Source organism: Saimiri boliviensis, chromosome 2 (genome assembly GCF_048565385.1).
Source record: "Saimiri boliviensis isolate mSaiBol1 chromosome 2, mSaiBol1.pri, whole genome shotgun sequence".
NCBI lineage: Eukaryota > Metazoa > Chordata > Mammalia > Primates > Cebidae > Saimiri > Saimiri boliviensis.
The window spans coordinates 148,087,429-148,101,782 of record NC_133450.1 but is presented as its reverse complement, the minus strand read 5'-3'; the positions used below and the strand labels follow the sequence as shown (position 1 = coordinate 148,101,782).

At 42.9% G+C, this 14,354-nt stretch overlaps 1 protein-coding gene across 20 annotated transcripts in view; it reads right to left on the bottom strand.

The window, feature by feature from the left end:
* TRPM6 (transient receptor potential cation channel subfamily M member 6) overlaps window positions 1-14,354 on the bottom strand; it is a 375,800-nt gene that overhangs the window by 239,593 nt on the left and 121,853 nt on the right. For 19 of the 20 annotated variants that reach the window (XR_012516553.1, XR_012516546.1, XR_012516543.1 and 16 more), the window contains 4 exons: window positions 11,521-11,649; window positions 9,131-9,382; window positions 6,299-6,473; window positions 5,982-6,096 (listed from right to left, as the gene is read on the bottom strand). Coding sequence is in view for 3 of the 20 variants with exons in the window: in XM_010341208.3 (XP_010339510.2) it covers window positions 5,982-6,096; window positions 6,299-6,473; window positions 9,131-9,382; window positions 11,521-11,649 (671 nt within the window). In the remaining 17 variants the exon portion in view is untranslated. The remainder of the gene's footprint in view (window positions 1-5,981; window positions 6,097-6,298; window positions 6,474-9,130; window positions 9,383-11,520; window positions 11,650-14,354) is intronic. The other variant, XR_012516554.1, reaches the window with a different exon arrangement.

Genomic DNA, 14,354 nt, shown 5'->3' with positions numbered 1-14,354 from the left:
GCCTGTAATCCCAGCACTTTGGGAGGCCGAGGCGGGTGGATCATGAGGTCAAGAGATCGAGACCATCTGGTCAACATGGTGAAACCCCGTCTCTACTAAAAATACAAAAAATTAGCTGGGCATGGTGGCGCGTGCCTGTAATCCCAGCTACTCAGGAGGCTGAGGCAGGAGAATTGCCTGAACCCAGGAGGCGGAGGTTGCGGTCAGCCGAGATCGCGCCATTGCACTCCAGCCTGGGTAGCAAGAGCGAAACTCCGTCTCAGAAAAAAAAAAAAAGAAGTGCAAATTTTGGGGCCCTGTTCAATGAGAGAGAAACTCTAGGGTTGGGCACGCTATTAATAGTAGTTTCACTCCAATGTGACAACAGCTTTCCACCAGCAGATGGCGACCTTCACCATGTATTTCAGTTTTGTTGTTTTTTTGTTTGTTTGTTTTTATTTTGTAAAGAATTATCTGTAACCGTGCTCCTGGACAAGTAGTCAGATCTGGGGTTAGTCAGTCTGTATAGTCTTCAGTGTGTTCATCTCTAACATGAGAAGTTTGTTCTATGTGAGGATTTCTCAAATTTTTTTTTTTGACACACTGTCAAAAAGTTCAATTTCTTCTTGTCTCTCAACATCAGAGTGGCTGAATAGAAGGTAGAAATGGCCGGGCATGGTGGCTCACACCTGTAATTCCAGTGCTTTGGGAGGCTGAAGCGGGCAGATCACCTGAGGTCAGGAGTTCAATACCAGCCCGGCCAGTATTGTGAAACCCCATCTCTACAAAAATACAAAAAGTAGCTGGGCGTGATGGCAGATGCCGATAATCCCAGCTAGTCAGGAGGCTGAGGCAGGAGAATCGCTTGATCCCGGAAGGTGGATGTTGCAGTGAGCCAAGATCACACTAATGCACACCAGCCTGGGCAACTGAGCGAGACTCAATCTCAAAAAAAAAAAAAAAAAAAAAAGGAAGCAACAGGCCGGGAGTCCACAAGCTCCCAGATGTAAATGGTACCAGGGCAGGAAGGGGTGGCTCTGGGTCTCACTGTGGCATCTTCTACAGAACATAGACATAGCTGTCGGGCCTGAGGACAGAAACCAGATGTTCCAGTCCATCTCCAAAAAGCAGCATAAATACTTCCCCCCACCCACCGACCCACAGTATACCTCTACTGCTCTGCAGTCATGCGTTTAGTTTTCTTTAAGAAAAAAATAATCAGTAGTATGTATCTTGGTTCCTCAAGTTTCAGGAAAAAAATATGCAAGGTCACTTTTTTCTCTTTCCACCTACAAAATGCAGGCAGCATGTTCTGATGCTAGGATGGGCTTGACCACCTGGGCTGGGGCTAGAAAGGAGACCTCTGTATGTCACAAATGGAAACAAGCCCAGCGTCAGTACCTACCACATCCAGCTTCAAGATCGAGAATCCAAGCCTTTGAAATGGAAAGGGAGCACCTGAAAGGGCACCCCCACCGGGGACTTTCAGAATTAAGGTTCCAGAAGAAAGGGGTCACCTTGCTGGTGACAGAGCTGGGAGTCACCCTGAGCTGCAGCCCCCCTGCCGCAGTCTGCCCCAGGATTACCCTGTGGGAGGCTCCTACTGACCCTCTCCAGCCTGAGGCTCTCTGCAACTGCCACCTGTACTCAAATATATGGAGTCACTGCTGCTGGCTTTTAAAATCAGCTATTACGTTTGAGACGTGACTATCACCGAAAGAGTTCTATCCTAGAAAGCCATCCCAGTGCCGTGTTGGCTCAGGGGGCGCCAGCTTTGTGCTGCCTCTGTAACAGGCAGTAGTGTTCTCAAAACAAAGTTCCACTGATCCCTGGATGCCACTGCGGCATTAAGGACAGGGTCAGCCCCACTGAGGGGAAAGGTGGCTTCAAGGCTATTCTCTGGGCCTATTTGCAGGAGATCTGCAGATACCAGGAGTCCGTACTTAATTGCTTATTTCAGTGGTGGCCAAGCCAACCAGACCCAAACATGACTGATGCACACCGGCTTCCAGACTTGGCTCCCACTCGAAACAGACTCACACCCACTGGGCTGCTCTGCAGTTCTTTGGACTCCAAGACCCAGAAGGGCCTGTTCCCAGCTGACTGCCTGGGCAAGAATCACTGGATACCATGACCAGCAGGTGTTCACCCAACCTCAAGTGTATATCCCTAGTGACCAGGAGCACACCACCTTACCTGGCAACACTTTTTCCCAAAGAATTCAAAGAGCCTCTTGGTGACACCCACAGCAGGAGCATCATGCCATCCCATCACCAGCACCCACTTACCCACCTGGAGCTAAGATGGGGGCATGAGCCTTTTTCTTGAGAGCAAATGGGCAATGAGACACTGGGCATTTTTAAGAAACAAAAATCTCAGACTACTAGCCTGAGCAACATGGTGAAACCCATCTCTACAAAAAATACTAAATTTAGCTGGGCATGATGGCATGCACCTGTGGTCCCAGCGATTTGGGAGGCTGAGCCAGGAGGATCACTTGAACCAGGGAGGTGGAGGTTGCAGTGAGCTGAGGCCATACCACTCCACCACTCCAGTCAGAGTGACAGAGTGAGACCCGGTCTCCTCACATTCCCCTCGAACAAAAATTCAGACCCTTTTATTATTTGATGTATAAAAAATAGCTATTATAACTAAACACCAGCAAATATTATAAGTACCTAAAACAGTTGGGCTAAGAGAGATAATGACTATCATATAACAAGCAGGAAGGACTGTCTTCTTCACGTATAGGTAACAACACAGCAGTCACTTTTTTTTTTTTTTTTAAGAATTCTGATTTACTTTGCCTACCTCTCAACTCCTGTGTTCTCTACTTTCTTTAAGTATATTGCATAAACTGATTTTCCCTTATCTTTTTCTCTTCAGTAAGATAAGCAAGGAATAAAATACCTAGCACAGTGCCTGACATTTAAGAGGCATCCAGAAAATGCCAGTTTCTTCCCATTACTTCACTTGGTTTCTTTTGTCTATGAAACAAACAGGTGTCAGGTACTCTTTTCAGTGTTTAAGATAAATTGCTTGCTTCTGAGCAAGACGAGAAGGGGTGAGGAAGTGGGGCTTACTGGTGGCTGCAGGAAGAGCATTCTAGGCAGAGGAAATAGCAAGGCACCAGTGTGGTCTAAAAAACTGAAGGGCCTGTGGTTGGAGAGGAATGGGTCAGGGGAAGAGCAGTGTGAAGCACAATTTAAGAAGTGACGGCAGGCATGGTGGCTCACGCCTGTAATCCCAGCACTTTGGGAGGCTGAGGTGGATGGATCATGAGGTCAGGAGTTCAAGACCAGCCTAGCCAATATGGTAAAACCCCATCTCTACTAAAAATTCAAAAATTAGCCAGGCATGTGGCATGCACCTGTAGTCCCAGCTACTTGGGAGGCTGAGGCAGAAGAATCGCTTGAACCCGGGAGGCAGAGGTTGCAGTGAGCCGAGATCACACCACTGAACTCCAGCATGGGTGACAGAGCGAGACTCCATTTCCAAAAAAATGTGACAAGGGCCGGGCGCGGTGGCTCACACCTGTAATCCCAGCACTTTGGGAGGCGGAGGCAGGTGGATCACCTGAGGTCAGGAGTTTGAGACCATCCTGGCCAAAAGGGTGAAACCCTGTCTCTACTAAAAATACAAAAATTAGCCAGGTGTGGTAGCAAGCGCCTACAATCCCAGCTACTCAGGAGGCTGAGGCAGGAAAATTGCTTGAACCTGGGAGACGGAGGTTGCAGTGAGCTGAGATCGCGCCATTGCACTCCAGCCTGGGTGACAAGGTAAAACTCTGTCTCAAAAAAAGAAAAAAACTGACAGGAAAGTCAACTCACAAGGGGTCATGTAAGTCATTGTAGTGACTTTAAATTTCATGCAGAAGTAAAATGGGAGGAATTGAAGAGTTTGGAGCAGAAGAGTAATAACCTCTGATGTCTGCTTTTAAAGGATCATTTGAACTACCGTGTTGAAAAAAGAATACAGGGAGTCAAAGCGAGAAGACAGAGATAAATTAGAGGCTCTCTGGTAACAGTGGGGTAGTGAGAGGTAGTTGAATCAGTTATCTGTCTGAAGGTTGAGTCAACAACAGAGGTTCCTGAGAGTTTGGAGGTAGAGGTTTGAGAGACATTAAGAATGACTCCATGTACAGAATCATGGTGTGGAGTAAAGAAAAAGAAAGAAAGAATGACTCCTTGGTTTTTGGTGTAAACAACTGAAAAGATGCAACATCAACAAAAACTCATATTCTTCCTTGCATATTTGGGAAAGACTACAATTAAATTAGAGTATGTTGGTTGGGAAAGAGTGGAGATTAAGAGTTTGGGCATTTTAATTTTAGAAATCTATTACATTTCTAACTGGTGAAGGAAGGGGCAGTTTGATCTCTATGGCTGAGGTTTAATAGAGCTGGGCTGGAGATATAAATTGTGTGTGCTCAGGATATACAGGAAACTGAAAGAGATCACAAAAAGCATAAATAAAGGAAGAGGAAGGTACGGGCTTGGGGACATTCCAATGTTAAAAGGTTGGGGAGAAGATGATCCAGAACAGAAGACTGAGAAAAAGTGAGAAGTGACAGAGAAGAAAACAGAGGGCCAGGCACAGTGGCTCACTCCTGTAATCCCAGCACTCTGAGAGACTGAGGTGGGTGGATCACTTGGGGTCAGGAGTTCGAGACAAGCCTGTCCAACATGGTGAAACCCCATCTGTACTAAAAATACAAAAATTAGCCAGGCATGGTGACAGGTGCCTGTAATCCCAGCTACTTGGGAGGCTGAGGCAGGAGAACTGCTTGAATCCAGGAGGCAGAGGTTGCGGTGAGCCAGGATGGAGCCACTGCACTCCAGCCTGGGTGACAGAGCAAGAATCCATCTCAAAAGAAAAAGAAAAGAAAAGAAGGAGAAAGAGGGAAAGAAGGGAGGGAAGAAGGGAGGGAGGGAGGAAGAAAGGAAACAGAGAAGAGGGGAGGCTGGGAGCAAGTGAAGAAAGCATATCAAGAACTCTGTAGCCACTTGCAATTCCATCACCTGCTATCTTTTCTTTTCTTTTTTTTTTTTTTTTTTTTTTGAGATGGAGTTTTGCTCTTATTTCCCAGGCTGGAGTGCAATGGCATGTCTCGACTCACCGCAACCTCCGCCTCCCAGGTTCAAGCAATTCTCCTGCATCACCCTCCTGAGTAGGTGGGATTACAGGCATGCACCACCATGTCCAGCTAATTTTGTATTTTTAGTAGAGACTTTTTAGTCTCCATTTTTAGATGAGGTTTCTCCACGTTGATCAGGCTGGTCTCGAACTCCTGACTTCAGGTAATCCACCCACCTTGGCCTCCCAAAGTATCTGGATTACAGGCGCCAGTCACCATGCCCAGACTACTTGCTATCCTTTCATAATTCGAACTTGCTGCCTAATCACAATTCAAGATCTCCTTTCACTTTGATGTATTACACTGTACTTTCCCTCCGCAGTCATTCCTCCATACCCGTGGGTTCTGCGTCTGTGGATTCAAACAACCACAGATTGAAAATATTTGGGGAAAAGAAAAGGATGATTGTGTCTGTACTGAAAATGCAGAGGCTTTTTATCTCTGTCATTATTCCCTCAACAATACAGTGTAGCAACTATTTGTATTGCATTTACACTATATTAGGTATTGTAGGGAATTTAGAGATGATTTAAAGTATACAGGAGGATGTATGTAGGTTATGTGAAATACTACACCATTTTCTATAAGGGATTGGAGCATCCATAGAGTTTGGTATCCACAGGGGATCCTGGAACCAGCCCTCCACAGATACCGATGAATGACTGCATTTATTATTTCACTGTTTCCCATGCTCCGCTTCCTTCTTTCCAGTAGTTTTATACCCTTATTTTAAAACAATAATAGTAAAACACAGAACACACAAAAACAAAAGGTTACATGGTCAAAGTATATGTGAATCTAGTGAACATATCTGCCCACATTTCTTATTTAAATAAAATAATCATATTTAATTGAAATAACCTACTTGAAGAAAGCAATCAACAAGTTCACCATGATGATATACTGCACGAAGAGGTAGACAGCTTGCAAGAATGGCGTAAGAAAAGAACCAGGAGGGCAGGATGGCTTGCTTGAACAAACTGCAAATAAAGAATTTTAAAAGAATGAGAGATAAGGTGAATCACAGTACTGAGACTCTAGACAAACATTTAGCACATTAACTGCACAGAATACCATAAATTCAAACATTTTTAAGATTTAGATGACTGTTTTTCAGATTTATTTTACTCTTGTTAACTATGAAGGCACAATTTCTGCATGATGGTAAAATCCCATACACACCATCTATGTGGTCAGCATAGACTTCTCCATATATCATCCAATATGGCTGAAATATAATATCTCGAGCAAGGCTCCAAGATGGTGGCTCCTCTGGTGAAAGGATGGCCTTGCGTGCCACTCCAAAGCTCAGCAGGACTATGGCCATTATGATCACAATATAGAACATGTTTGCTGTCTGCAAAAGAGCATAGCACAACCAGAATTTTACCACAGATTTCATGTTCAAAAGAAACCAAACACCAGCAGCCATCATAATTATACCTGCAAATAATAAGATTGTGTAGTCATTGACTAAAGCACCCTTGTCCATGAATGGCTAGACTTTCTTTGGCTAAACTATTTTATTTTCTCTCACGGTATGCATTTCAAGTCAATGTGGTCCATGGAATAACAGAAATGTGCTGAGAGGAGAGAGTCTGTGCTTCTTTCTTTAAGCAGTAATGAAATGTGAACACTTTTTGATTAGCTAATATCCAGCTTTGCCCCCAGTTGCACCAGAAGTTAGGGAGATTTAAAAAAAAGGCGGGTGGGGGGTATAGTTGAATTAGTCCAATGGCTCCTTATTCCCAGAATTGTCTTCAGGAATTGATTAGAGTTTAAGAAACTGATCAAGCCAGTTTAATTCCCTCTACTAAATGTACCTCAACTCAATCCATTAGTTTACTGTAACAGAGAAAGTATTCACCACAATTCCCATCAGTATTTCAGGAGGTACTCTTAGCTTCCCTTCAATTAGGCTGGGGCTATGAAACCTATTCTAGCCTGGACACTTCTTGTCCAGAGCAGTTAAAAGCTATTAGACTTTCTCCATCTCTCTCACTCCCTGTTATAGGAGACCTTAGGAGCCAAATCCCTGACAAAAGGGATTCCAGATCACTGAGTCACTGCATAGAGGTCACCCCCATGAGCACTCAGCAAACCTTGCATTAAGGAGAAATACCCCTGTGCTAACACTGAAATATACTGGTTATCTCGCCATAGCCTATCTCATAAGTGCTCATGTCACCAAGACAAGAGAAAACATTTCTGGCCAAAGGGAAAAATGTCAAATAGGAAAAATCTTTGGAGTCCTGGAGGTTGTCTCTTTTCTGTCCTCTTTCTTTGTTTTAGCACTACCCTTCATTCTCCAGAACTTGCCCCTTCCCCGACAGTAAGTATTCTAGAAGGAAAAGCCAAAGATGATCTTGAGGCAGAGTACTTATTAAAGCGTAGGTCTTAGATCCTTATGAATAGCCACAGGGAAAATGCCAGCTGGGCTCAGTAGCTCACGCCTGTAATCCCAGCACTTTAGGAGGCCAAGGTGGGGTGGATCACTTGAGGTCAAGAGTTCAAGACCAGCCTGGCCAACATGGCAAAACCCTGTCTCTACTAAAAAATATAAAATTAGCCAGGCATGCTGGCAAGTGCCTGTAGTCCCTACCATAGGCTACTCAGGAGGCTGAGGCAGGAGAATTGTTGAACCCGGGAGGTGGAAATTGCAGTGAGCAGAGATCATGCCACTGCACTCCAGCCTGGACAGCAGAGCAAGACTCTGTCTCAAAAAAAAAAAAAAAAAAAAAAAAAAAAGGAAGGAAAGAAAGAAAAAGGAAAAAAGAAAAAGCTGACACAATTGTATAGCAAGCTCAGATGGCAGACCGGAGCTAGGTGGCCCACTTTTGAATCCTGGCTCCCCATATATGCCTTTGAGGAATTTACTTAACCTCCATTTCCTTGTAGGTAAATGTATATAATAATACTACCTATCTCCTAAAGTTGTTGCAAAAATTAAACAAGTTAATATATACTAAGTACCTAGAACAGTATATGGCCTATACGCACAATTTAAGAATGTGATGATAGGAGAGAGTCAGTGAGTGATTTTAAAGAATGGATATTTTAGCAGAAAATACCATTGGTGGTAGCTTCACATGAATCTGGTCCTTGGAAACTGCTGTGCTCAGAGACAAATTTGACTCAATCCCATACTATCTGGCCCTAGTCAAAAAGGTGAGCTGAGTGTCCCAATTAACTAACTGCAATATACTACCCAAGGTCATTTGCTAAAGTCAAGTTTGTGATTATATGGAAGGCAGTGGTGGTGTGATCTTACTCTCTGTGCTTCTATAAATAATTCCAAAATGGCCAGGCACAATGAATGGCTCATGCCTGTAATCCCAGCACTTTGCAAGGCTGAGGCAGGAGGATCGTTTGAGTTCAGGACTTTGAGACAAGCCTGGGCAACAAAGTGAGACCCTGTCTATGTAAACAATAAAAAATAATTAGCTCAGTACAACGGTGTGTGCCTGTGGTTCTAGCTACTCAGGAGGCTGAGGATTGCTTGAGCTTGGGAGGACAAGGCTGCAGTGAGCTGTGGTTGCACCACAGCACTCCAGCCTGGGTGACAGAGCAAGACCCTGTCTCAAATATCAATGATAATAATTCCAAAACTTAAACTATCTGATATAAACCATGAATAACCACTGAAAAGAAGCCAGGTGTGGTGGTGCTTGTCTGTAGTCCCAGTTACTCAGGCAGCTGAAATGGGAGGATTCCTTGAGCCCAGCAGTTCAAATCTAGCCTGCACAACAGAGCATCTTTACAAAGAACACTAGAATAACAGGGTGACTATAGTTCATAATAATTAAGAGTATAAGTGGGTTGTTTGTTACACAAAGGATTAATGCTGGAGATGATGGATACCACATTTACCCTGAAGTGATTATTATATATTGTATGGCTGTATCAAAATATTCCATAAACCCCATAAATACATATACCTACTCTGTACCCACAAAAATTATTTTTAAAAATTTTGTTAAAAGAATACCGGGATATAAAACTAGTTGTACTCACCATTTTTGCAATCATGGTCACATATGGACCTGTATGTTGATTCACAGCAAAAAAGTCCAGGAGCCGTGAGAACCAGAATATGATGTCTATGCAGTAGATCAGTCTTCCCGCGGTGTGAAAAGGAGGGTCACCCCATCGAAGGACGAAGCCAGCTGAAAACAGGCCAATGGCCACAGTTTCTACTAAGTTCCAGTACTCACTAATCCATACCCTCACCTTTTGAGTAAACTTCCCAGGTTCTGAAATACAGATCTAAAAGAAGGAAGAAGGAAACTTAAAAAAAGAGGTACAACCAAAGAATCCCATCAATACCATCTTCTTAAACACACAAACCATTCATTTAAAGAGTAATCTAAACCCTGACAAACCTTAAATCATTTGGGGATTTCAGAGACTGAAGTTATTATCATCAGTAATGAATTATTTAAATAATGCTATAAAGATATAATTAATGCATCTTTGATAATGCTAGACTGTCACTTGCAACCCCAACTAGAAGTCAAAAAAAAAAAAAGCACTTTTTCTGTCTTTCAATAAGCCTGAAATAGCATGGGGAAATGCCAAAGACATTTTAAAACTCAGTATTGCAGTGGAACTCTATAACTATGATTTCATTTCAGGAGGCACAGCAGGGTGCAAAGAACACTGAAGGGAGCAAGGAATCCTGTAATCCAGTCCGACTACTGCTAATAGTGAGTTGTTGACAAACTACTAAGAATGTGATATTGAACCGGGTGCGGTGGCTCATGCCTATAAGCCCAACACTTTGGGAAGCCAAAGTGGGCAGATCACTTGAGGTCAGGAGTTCGAGACCAGCCTGGCCAACATGGTGAAACCCCATCTCCACCAAATACACAAAAATTAGCCAGGCGTGGTGGCAAGCACCTGAAATCCCAGCTACTTAGGAGGCTGAGGCAGGAGAATTGCTTGAACCTGGGAGAAGGAGGTTGCAGTGAGGCAAGATCTTGCCACTGCACTCCAGCCTGGGCAACAGAGCAGGACTCTATCTCAAAGGAAAAAAAAGTTATATTAGAACTCACTAAGAAAATACCCCTGATACCTATGCATCAATCCTGCATGTTCTTCACATGCACCCCAGAACCTAAAGTGCAATAAAATATAAATAAATAAATAAAATCAAAAGAGGGAGAAAAAGAAAAAAAAGAAAAAGAAAATAACCCTGAAACAGCATACTAGACAAACGGAAATGAAAAATAGTACATCTATTTTCCCTGAAGCATAAAAACATGGTACAATTCAGATAACTATCTGTTTCTCTCCTGATTTATTTTCTATAATATATAAATTCCACATAGAAATTAGCAGACAACATAGGTATAATTACAAAGAATGTAAGTATATAATGTTGATTATATTACCTCTAGGACAAAATAAATATAGGTAAATACATAGACAAGAGACATACATTGACATCTAAAACAGTCTAAGTCATATATATTTGTGGTTGCAGTTATAACTGATAGGAATGCTATTTTTTTGTTTGTTTTGTTTTTGAGACAGAGTCTCCCACTGTTGCCCTGGCTGAAGTCCAAGTGGCTCAATCTCGGCTCACTGCAATCTCCGCCTCCTGGGTTCAAGCAATTCTGTCTCAGCCTCCCAAGTAACTGGGACTACAGGCATGTGCTGCCATGCCTGGCTAAGTTTTGTATTTTTAGTAGAGACGGAGTTTCACTGTGTTAGCCAGGATGGTCTTAATCTCCTGACCTTGTGATCCTCCTGCCTTGGCCTCCCAAAGTGCTAGGATTACAGGCGTGAGCCACCACACTCAGCCCTTTTATAAAAGTAACTCATTACAAACTAGGAAATGTTAAAGTTTTGTTTTTCTGCTTCTTGGATTATTACTTGCCTCAGAGAGATTTCCAACTTCAATTTTCAGAAGTGTTTGACAGGAGTTTTCAAAAGCTATAAACACATTCCTTACAAACTGCACAACTTCAGCCATTCATGTGCCACTCATGAGATGAAATTGATAATATTGAAGTAATGCAAGGCAATAAAAATCAACCCCATCAAAAAAAAAAACCTAAAAAACGAAAAAACCTCAGGGAAATCAAATCGTTGGAGGGTTTAAAACAATTCTAGGGGATGATCTATCCTTTAGGGCTGGTAAAGACATCAAGATATATGCTTCAAAGGTAACTGCTTCCAAATACACCAACCAGCAGAAAGCAGCTGACAAAGATAAAGGGCTGAAATCAAGGATTTTCCCCCAAATAACCTTCTTGCAGCATATAAGTCAAGGTCAGTGTTTCCTGTCTTCCCCGCCCTTGACATGTCCATTTTCATCACCAGAGCCAAGGACACTGTTAGTGGACACCTACAATAGCTGAGGACATCTGGAGAAGACAAAGCTAGATGGCACAACTCACCTCCCTGACCCTCTCAATAGCATTGGTGAAGATGTAAATGCTGACAAGCCACTCCTGCACGCTGGGTTGGGGCTGCATCTCCACCAACACGGTGTAAGTGAACAGCATAAGGAATGCCAAATACGCCACCTGTGAGGGGGACACACATTCCCCAGACATGAGTGAGGGCAAGCACGGAGGATGCCAAGCAGATGCAGACAGCAGAAACACAAGCTTGAACTTCAACACAATAATATGAACACAGAACTAGAACCACTTTTGGGTTATTGATGACCTAGTATCAAGGAAAGCACAACAATCCATGGTGTTCTAGTCCAGGATTTAGAGGCAGGAATGAAATCACTGTTCTCAGATCTCCTTCTCAGGTGGAAGAAGACACTGTATCATTCCTGCTGGCTCCTGACTGGAATTTCCTGAAACCTGCATGCCCAACAGGGGCACTGTCAAGCTAACAGCAAGCCGAGGAGAAGTCACAGGCCTTCCCCTACATCTTAAACATAGAAGCTAAACATGAAACCCTGTCTCTACTAAAAAATACAAAAATTAGCTGGGCGTGGTGGTGGGTGCCTGTAATCCCAGCTACTGAGGAGGCTGAGGCAGGAGAATCAGTTGAACTTAGAAGGCAGAGGTTGCAGTGAGCCGAGATTGTACCACTGCACTCCAGTCCGAATGACATATTGAGACTCCATCTCAATAAAAAAAAAAAAAAAAAAAAAGAAAAGAAAAGAAGGAAAGAAAACATGTGAAGCATGCCAGATGCGCAGTGGCAACAGATGCTTATTTTCAAATACAATGAACTGTGGCATTCACCACTGCTGGGAGTTTTATCTTATGTTGATTAAAATATTCTGTTTAAAAGAAAAGTTGTATCCAACTGTGAGTCTTTTTAATTAAGGACTGTCAATATTTATATCTTCAGCACTGAGCACTCTGCCTGACACGTGGTAGACATTCAATAAATGTTTGTCTAATTACTGTGCATATATATATATGTACGTCTAGATTTCCATAGTCTTGAAAGAATTAAGACATAGTAATCACACACATACTTAATGATTAATAGCTTTGTAATCTTATCGAATATTCTTATCTTTTTTTTTTTTTTTTTTTGAGACGGAGTTTTGCTCTTGTTACTCAGGCTGGAGTGCAATGGCGCGATCTCGGCTCACCGCAACCTCCGCCTCCTGGGTTCAGGCAATTCTCCTGCCTCAGCCTCCTGAGTAGCTGGGATTACAGGCACACACCACCATGCCTAGCTAATTTTTGTATTTTTTTTAGTAGAGACGGGGTTTCACCATGTTGACCAGGATGGTCTCGATCTCTTGACCTCGTGATCCACCCGCCTTGGCCTCCCAAACTGCTGGGATTACAGGCGTGAGCCACCGCGCCCGGCCCCCTATCTTCTTAAGATATATTACCAGAAGCAGAATATCTGTCCATGCACACTGACAACTAACTATGATAAATACTACTAAATTTTCCATCAGGAAGACTTTACAAATTTACACTATATCAACTATGTATGAGACTACAGTCCTCTAAACAGCCTTAGAGACAACACACAGTGCTCACTGATCAATACCTACATTTAAAAACCTTGTATCCGCCGGGCACGGTGGCTCATGCCTGTAATCCCAGCCCTTTGGGAAACCAAGGCAGGCAGATCACCTGAGGTTAGGAGTTTGAGACCAGCCTAGCCAACATAGTGAAACCCCATCTCTATTAAAAATACAAAAATTTAGCTGGGCATGGTGGCGTGTGCCTGTAATCCCAGCTACTCAGGAGGCTGAGACAGGAGAATCTCTTGAACCAAGAAGGCTGAGGTTGCAGTGAGCCAAGATCACACCACTGCCCTCCAGCCTGGGTGACAGAGCAAGACTCCATCTCAAAAAATAAAAATAAAAATAAAAATCAGTTGAGAGAAAAATGTGCATGTGTGTGTGTGTTCATGGGTCACAAAAATCATATTTTAACTTTGATCCGTATTTCTCATATACTTTTATCTACCTAAATGGGTAAGTCTGCTTCTAACTTTAGTTCTGCACAGATAACATAGAGAATGGTTTAAACCATTTCTAACTATATAAGAATGGTATTATTGACAATAGGTGGTTTTTTGGGTGGTCATAATGGGTATCGTGCCTATGATTTAAGCAGGTGTAGAAGAGAAGCGCATAAGAAAGTAAAGGCAAATTTCAACAATTCTATATTTCTCTCGGTCTGTGTCTCAAAGTCTGAGTATTTTTGATGGCTCCTCAGGGACATACTTTAAATTAATTTGTTCTATGAAGCATTTAAATTTTTTTGTCATTGGTTTCAGCATGGCTGAACAATTGAGTCCTTAACTTTTACTCTTAGGTTCAGACCTTCACCCATTTATCTGTACATCTTTTATTATTTGTATTTTGTTATTCTCTTATACTGATTCCTTATGTGCATGCCTAAATGGTCTCCCCTATATAACTGTAAGCTGCCTGAGATCAGCATTGATGTTTGGCAATGTCTTCTTCTCACTGCCTGCTCTGCTACCTAATATAGTGTCTTTTTTTTTTTTTTTTTTTTTAGACAGGGTTTTTGCTCTTTTTGCCCAGGCTAGAGTGCAATGGCACAATCTTAGCTCACTGCAACCTCCACCTCCTGGGTTCAAGTGATTCTCCTGCTTCAGCCTCCCGAGTAGCTGGGATGACAGGCATGTGCCACCAAGCCCGGCTAATTTTGTATTATTTAGTAGAGATGGGGTTTTTCCATGTTGGTCAGGCTGGCCTAGAACTCCTGACCTCAGGTGATCCACTTGCCTCAACTTCCCAAAGTACTGGGATTACAAGCGTGAGCCA